An 8,081-nucleotide genomic window follows, 5' to 3' on the forward strand; every position below is an offset into this window, starting at 1 on the left:
GGACGCAGGGAAAAGAAACAGCGCTCGATACCAAAAGAGGGCTTCCGACCCCCCCAACCCCACCCCACACCCCCATCCCCCTTCAGAAACGGAAAGTATAACGTTAAGGAAAAAGCCAACCAGAGCTCTTGCACACACACACCGACCCCCCCCCCCCCCAAGTTAAAAAAAAAAAAAAAAAGGAAAAAAAAATAAAGAGAGAGGGAGAGGGAAACCCCCAAACCCTTTTACAGTCCTTAAACGACGCTGCAGTCTTCTGCTGGCGGTTTTGACTACGCGCAATCTCTTTCCATCCACTTTCTAGCAAATATGTCAAGCTGGAAGATTAATTCATTAATTTCAAGTTCACCTCGCAGACGTGCAGTAAGCGTAAGTTCTTGCAGCAAACCAAAATAAAGAGTTCATTACAGGGATACGTCCAGAGAATTTGATTTGTGAACGGTAACCCTTGTAAAATAAGAAAAAGGCATATAAACATTAATGCTAATAAATTAGTTTACTCCACTGCAAAGTAATTACTTGATAATACTGAATTTACAGCTTGAATTCAAAAGCAATAGTTAACTGTAATGTAGGGAAAATACATAATGAGAATATTTTCTCTGTGCACAACATGATTAGATTTGTTATTGAGTCAGTTACGATAAGCTAAGCAATAAATAAACAAATCGATGTTGACATTTAAATACCGAAGATCTCCAGAATTTACTGGAGAACTTTCTCCGGATATATAAATACTTCCACAGCACTGCAGAGGAAGAGGGGAGAAAATCCAAATATTCCTTCCCTAACGTTTTCGTTTCCCTTCCATTAGCCTCCAAAGTCCATGGGGGCATGGATCTTGAACTACGTCTGATTTCCTAAGAGCAGCGACTTCACAATAGCCTTTTGCCGTTCTGTTTTTCTATTTTGATGAAATCCAGCCGGAACCCAAATATTTCTTTTCTGAAATCGAGCATCAGAATAGCAAAAAAAAATTTTCTCCGAGAGCCTAGGGATGTCCATGCCTCAAAAGGTGCTGTATTCTTTGGCGTATTTCTCTGTTTTTTTTGGCTCTACTCATTCGGTGGGGTGTGCATTTTTATTGGCAGAGAAGTACTTTTTAGTTTCTGCCCTGTTCAATCCGCTTTCTATATCATCCCTTTCATGCATCAATAGTAAAAGTTTAACCACGATTTTAAAATAGGTCTCCCTGGGTCTCAGCCTTCAGCGACGGTACGAAGCAAAAAGGAAAGTATCTCAGTACGGCAAGTTTGTTCCTAGGGGTTAACAGTATGTCAAATAACTTTAACTAGGCTTCTGGCAATTAAAATCTGCGTATTTGTCAAGCTAGGGTAGCCCAATCTCCACTGGTTTTCCAAGTATTTGGCGGCAGCGTTGAGGAGGAGAGATCAGCAAACAGCCTTTAGGTCCGTGGTCTGCAATTTAAAGAGCTTTCTGGCGTTGCGAATGAGGCAAGGGACTGTTTGGAGGGGGTGAGGAAGGCGAACCTGCGTCCTGGGAACCCGACATTGTTAACTACCTCCAGCAAAGCTTGACTGAAGCTGCGCGGGGTATTTGAGGTTAATATGTAAGTAAGGGAAGGAAGACACTAAGCGCTTCGGAAGTGAACATGAATGCAAGCATGTAATCTATTCACCATGAAAATCAGTACAGACTTGACCCTGGCACATTCTTCCTAGTTTCAAGAAAAACCCTGCGGGGTGAGGGCGCTTTTTTTTTTTTTTTTTTTTTTGAGGGGGGAGATCTGCAACCGAACTAAACCAACCGGGTAAAAAAAAAAAAAAAAACACGGGGTGGGGGGAAATAAGCCCCCCGTCGGTTCCTTGAGGAGCGCTTCCTGCTCGGCAGCAGCTCTCCAGCAGAAGCCATGCCTGGATCTCTGCCGTACCCTCCGCCCGGAGCCTGCCGTCCGTCCGCAAAACGCCCCAGCCCGCACACGGCCAGCGGGAAGGTCTCACCCTTCCCTGGGGGGACCGCTAAGGCTGTGCCCCAGCGCCAGCGGGCGGCTTGGTCCGGGCGGCCCGGTCCAGGACTGCGGCAGTGGCCCGGTGTGTCCGTGTCCCCCGGGGCTCCCCCCCCGCCCTCGGTTCGCCCCTGGGCGCCGGCGACGAGCTGTTGCTTCCCCCCGCTCGGGCCACAAAGGGAGCGGAGCCCGGACCCGCCGCTCGTCAATGTCAACGTCGGGCCACGTGACCGCACCTCCCTGCCGCCGCCGGGGAGAGCTTTCCACGTCAGCTTACGTCTCCCCATCTCTTACTTCACGGATCTGCTTCAAAGAGGCAGCTGCGTTAGAGAATCATGTTAAGCTCAGCTAATGCGGAGAAGCCGAGGTAGCCCTAATGATGGATTTTGATGAGCGTGTTCCTTGTTCCTCTAACATGTATTTGCCAAGTTGTACTTACTACGTCTCGGGTCCTGATTTTTCCAGCCTCCCTTCTTTTTTGCCCCAGACCCCGTCTTCTCGCCCTATGACATACTCCTACTCCTCCAACCTACCCCAGGTCCAACCTGTGAGAGAAGTTACCTTCAGGGAATATGCCATTGATCCCTCCAGTAAATGGCACCCCAGGAACAATCTGCCCCACTGCTACTCCGCAGAGGAGATCATGCACAGAGACTGCCTGCCTGCCACCAACACTGCTAGCATGGGCGAGATGTTCGGCAAAAACACAGCTAACGTCTACCACCCCAGCAGCAACGTCTCCTCCAATTTCTATAGCACGGTGGGCAGGAACGGGGTCCTGCCCCAGGCTTTCGACCAGTTTTTCGAGACGGCTTATGGCACGGCGGAAAACCTGGCCTCGGCGGACTACCCGGTAGACAAGAGTGGCGAGAAGGCGCCCGCGGCCACCGGGGCGGCGGCGGCAACTTCAAGTTCGGAGGGCGGCTGCGGCAGGGCGGCGGCGGCGGCTACGAAGGAGAGGCAGAGGCGGCCGGAGAGCAGCAGCAGCCCGGAGTCATCTTCCGGCAACAATGAGGAGAAATCCGGCAGCTCCAGTACGTATAAAGGCAGCGCCCGAGCGCTTTTAGGAAAGGCAGCTTGAAATCTAGCGCACCGCCGCTGTTAAATTTTTATATGCTGTTTTATAAGCATATAAGGTTTATGAAGGGCCTTTAGATTTCCCCCAACAAAACTTTGTTATAAAAGGCGAGATCACGTGTTTAGTGCTGAAATTGGCCGTGAAATACCCACCGGGCAATGGATGCCTTAAAATATTTTTTTCTTTCTCTTTACTTTTTTTTTTTTTTAATAATAATAAAAAAGCTCTGTGGTCAGCTCTCGAAAATATAATAACGTCCGTTCGGTGCCTGTAAATTCGGGAAAAAAAAAAAAAAGAGGAGATCCCAAGTCCTTTGATATCAATGTAATCCAGTGATTTTATAAAAGCCATGTGTTGCACCAGAAGTCTAGTTAGGAGCTGAATTCAAAGCCTTAGCCGTTTTAACGATTGCACTAGAATAGCGTTTAACAGATAAAGTAGCCGCCTGAACTGCAGCAATATATTAAAAGAAACAAATTAACCTAAAGCTGGCCTTTTTGTCTAAAGGAAGCCATTTTACTAAAGCACTGTGGCAATTATGTGTTGCCTTCTGTCCAACAGTTTGTTACTTACAATTGTTATTCAATCTGTCAAAGTCTGATTTTTTTATGTGGGCTTTTTAAAAGGCAAAGCCAGTATACGGCTCGGGGGAAAAAATATCTCGACAATGAACTGTACCAGAAAAGGAAGTTTTTAAACGGATAGGAGCTACGTTTAGCGTAAAAACCTCCTGAACCCTGAAACCTTTTATATTCTGCTTAATGAACTTTAAAACCGTAATGGCTAATCGAGAGGAGAATACCTCGATGTTGCGGAGAGCATGCTTGAAAATAGCCAGCTGGGGGAGAATGACGCGCCTTGGCCCTGGGCTCAGGGCTTTTTTCCTCTGCTGGGGATTAACCTAGGGAAGGAGGGCGAGATCCGAGCGGGTACAGGCTCAAAGAAGCCTGGGCGCGGGGTCCCTCTGCCCGCTGCAGCCCTGCCCGCTGCAGGCAGCCAGGTGATGGCTGCTCCCAGGGCAGCTCTGTGTGCACGGCGCCCAGAGAAATACTCTACAAAGGCTTTCCTCCAGGTCGTGAAACCTGCAGAAACCCCCCGCCACCAGCCCTTCCTCTGTCCGACGCCTCGCCAAGGCAGTGAGGCTCCGGATCCCTGCTACCCGCTGGGGCTTTCGCCCTGCCAGACACCCGGAGCCGAGGCTGGTCCCGGCCTGTCCCACTCCCTGGCTGCCCGCACCGGCCAAGGCTTGGGGCTGGCGCCCAGCCCCGGACCTGCCACCGCCGGCCCTGGAGCGGGCAGAACGCGTCTTTTCCCTGTTAACATGTCTTTTTGGACTGTGTCCCCCCCACCTCTCCTCAGCCCCAGCCAGGTCTCAAACGCTTCTGCCTTTTTTCGCTCCACAGGTGGACAACGTACCCGTAAAAAGAGATGCCCATACACCAAATATCAGATTAGGGAGTTAGAAAGGGAATTCTTCTTCAGTGTCTACATAAACAAAGAGAAACGCCTCCAGCTCTCCCGAATGCTCAATCTGACCGACCGCCAAGTGAAAATATGGTTTCAAAATAGAAGAATGAAAGAAAAAAAAATTAACAGGGACCGATTACAATATTACTCAGCTAATCCACTACTTTAAAACTCATAGCGTTTTTCAGGACCAGATTAAATTCAGATTTCGCCCTTGACAAGGTCAAGCCACAGGGTTACATGGAGGAAGGAGGTGTGTATCTAACGGGACTAGAAGAATCCAAGGTTTTACATACATGTAAATCTACTCTGGAACTTCAATGGTGATTTTACATATATTGATATATTTACATATCAACTGGAATCAATTTGATTTTGAACACACATGGCACCCATTTAGGAACGGGCACGCCACCTCTGGGGGCAAAATCCATACCTCTTACCTTTCCAGGCACTGCGGCTCACCCTGCTACCGCTTTCGGGGGGCACAGATGGGGGGATGGCAACCTTCTGTCCCCGGACTCGCCCATTCCCTGCCCTCCTTCTCTCCTGAGCGGCTGCGGACCAGGGTCTGGAGATTGCCAGGTCGAGCTCACCCACCTAGGACCACTGCAGAATAGAAACTCTGAGTAATAACCTTTTGTTCTTCCTTAGCAGAAAATATGTCTAGGTTAGAGGCAGTGCTCTACTGCCCGTGTGTTTGAAAGGAGAATTTGAGGAGACACACAACCCAACACACAGAGAATTAAAAAGGAGGGGGGGATGACATGCCTACACCTTCTCAAACCAACCGCTAGCAGTTGTAATGTGGATGTAGTGATGGTTCTAATAGAGTTTCCTTTGGGGGTGTGGGGAGGAAAGGGCTAGGGGGAAGAAAGAAAACTAAATTAAAGACTTAATTATTTACTGAAAAAAATCAGGTATAAATTTGCCATATATCGTAAAGAAACAATCACTGAAAAAAAAATTAACAGATTTTTAGCTCTTGTATTATTTATGACAACTGACTATGCGTTGCCATCTTTTCGGAGACAAATCATATTTAAATACTAAAAATAAAAAGGGGGGAGGTGGGATAAGTGTGAATTTAAGTGTTTTAAAAGAAACAACTCCATAAAGGAAACCAACCTTCTGGCTTCTGGCTCACAAACTTTCTTCAGGAAATACCTGTGGAGAACGACAGTTTAGCAAATACCACACAACACTTAATTGAAAGTTGGAGTTGTGCAATGCACTAACATTGCATCATTAAAATAACCCCATCGCATGTTCTTTTAAAGGTGACTAGTGAGGAGTTTAAACAGAAGCCAAACAATGTAAATATGGTAATTTTGTTGTTGTCTACTTTAAATGTCAAGAGCTCTACTTTGTAGCCCAGTCGACGTATGCAAAGAAATGAGAGTTGTTCGGACTTATTTTAAATATCTATAAATATATATATTTCCCTGCAGGAACCAAAGCGTGAAAGAAATGAAAAAGAAATAAATAAAAAAAAATCCACCAACAAACAAAAAAAATCCCGCAATTTAAAAAGAAAATATATTAAAAAAAGGAAAATATTTAAAATTCTACATCAGTTTACAAAGGACACTGTGTTCTATCGTGCTGTTGAGAGTATCTGAATGTATATTTCATACAGGAACAGTGTTTTACAAGACTTGTAAATAGTAAAAAAAGAACCCATGACCTATTTTGTTCGAACGCCTTTCTCCCCCTTCCCTGTTTTTTGTGTTGTTGTTGTTCCTTTGGGGCTAAAGGGTTTGGAATTTCTTTACATGTGCAACAAAGTGGTGATAAGAATGTTTTTTGATTAATAAATTTACCAAATTGATGTAATTTCTTTGTCACAGTTCACGAAATGCAATATCTTTATATGACATCACTGTTTTCAACATGTATCATCTATATGTATATACAGTTTTCTTTTAATATGCGAAGCATTTGGTTGCATGTATACAGTGGAACAGCGCACAAGGAAAATAAAAAAATGGAAACTTTATATTTTTACTCTGGTGTTAAGTTAATGCATGTTCTTTTATCTGATGTAACTCTGGGACCCGAAATTCCTTGTGACCTTGTTCAGACGTTTGGGGAGAATTATTCTTCTTTTGGGAACTTCGCCGCTAAATCTGCTCTGGAGTTAGCAAGTGAACCTGGGCTTGCTCAAGCGTCATTTTAGGGGGCCGCAGGAAGAGGATAATGAAGTATGTTGGTAGCTCGCTATGTCTTAGGCCTCTTTCTTACCCTGACAAGACCGATAAGGCAAGGTTCTATGCTCCAAGGTTTGATGTGACACTGCTGCTTGTTCCCCACCACATGAGTCCAGGAGAACTTCTTGGGAAATGCTGGTGGTGTCAGTAGCGTTTGGGATAGATTTTATAAGCCAAAGGGAATTTATAACCAAAGGGAAGGTCTAAGCCAGCCGATGAATGTTGAGCCCTAAGAAAATTGTTGTCTTTGAAAAAAAATAAAAAAGGCATGTGGTGGAAATGGACTGTTTGAAATTGTCCTTGATCTCCAAGGCAGGGAGGAGGTGTACTGAGGCGGGCAGGGGGAGTGAGGGGAAGAGGGCTGGAGGGAGAAAGTTAGGGGAGGAAGGGGGGGAGAAAACCCCAAACAATAGCTGAGATATGAATGTGTTTTGAGAAGAGTTTGAATCATTCATGTTGACCCTAATCCTAATCAGAAGAAGAAAGTACATTCTGTTTTCACATTGTTTACTGGCTTTGAACTTCTGTATTGCTTGGACATCACCCATAACCTTGAGGTGAAGGACTTACTGACTTTGGGCCTTTGTTGACAACTGCCACCCAGCCAGGCAACCTCTGCCCAAAGGAGATGTTAAAAACAGGGGGGGAAAGAGGACTTTTTGTTTGTTTGCTAGTGTGCAAGGGGTGATGCTAGTTAAAAAGAGATGGACAGAAGGACGGGCAGTGGGAGAGGGACAGAGGGACGGATGGTGAGCTAAATGGGAATGAAAGTTAAGCCAGAAAACTTCCTTTCCTGGTTAAAAATTAACTGGCATTCCTAGCCAATCCCAGAGACAGTTAAGCCATGGAGTTTCTCTGGTCGGGGTTTTGATTTCCTAGCCCAATAAAATCGCATCCTCTGTGTTGTTGTGACAATGTGGCCATAAAAAGTGTCCGTGACTTGTCCGCTCGCCTGCACGAAATACATCGCTATAAAGGCAGCGGAGCTTTCCGCACCGAGAGGTGAGTGGCCACTTGCCCTCCACCATCCATCCGTCTGTCCGTCCGCCTGCCAGCCGTCCTGCCGCGGGGCCCCGCGGCAGGACGGCAGGCTGGCGGAAGGACAGGCGGCGGTGGTTTGAAGGCTGTTTTGCCACAAGATGGCGATCTTCAGATCAATGTCAAAGCCGCCCAAGGCGAGGGGAGCAGCCCTGCAAAAAAAAAAAATCTTGGCCTTTGTTCATTTTGCATCCCTGGAGCCGCACGGATAATTATTGCACTTACCAGGCTCCGCGTTACAAAAAGCCGCTCGGGATGCCGGGGGAGGGGAGGGAGCTGCTGGGGCTTCTCGGTGGAGTTAAAGCCTCTGGGCTTTGGGTTG

The 8,081-nt window shown here is 46.6% G+C and overlaps 1 protein-coding gene across 1 annotated transcript; it reads left to right on the plus strand.

The window, feature by feature from the left end:
• Positions 1-2,342: 2,342 nt before the first annotated feature.
• Positions 2,343-4,680, plus strand: HOXA11 (homeobox A11). Its single transcript, XM_005144432.1, has 2 exons — positions 2,343-3,000; positions 4,448-4,680. Exons 1-2 carry the CDS (start codon positions 2,343-2,345, stop codon positions 4,678-4,680), a joined length of 891 nt encoding a protein of 296 aa, XP_005144489.1.
• Positions 4,681-8,081: the final 3,401 nt, after the last annotated feature.

This window comes from Melopsittacus undulatus, chromosome 1 (genome assembly GCF_012275295.1).
Source record: "Melopsittacus undulatus isolate bMelUnd1 chromosome 1, bMelUnd1.mat.Z, whole genome shotgun sequence".
Classification (NCBI taxonomy): Eukaryota; Metazoa; Chordata; class Aves; order Psittaciformes; family Psittaculidae; genus Melopsittacus; species Melopsittacus undulatus.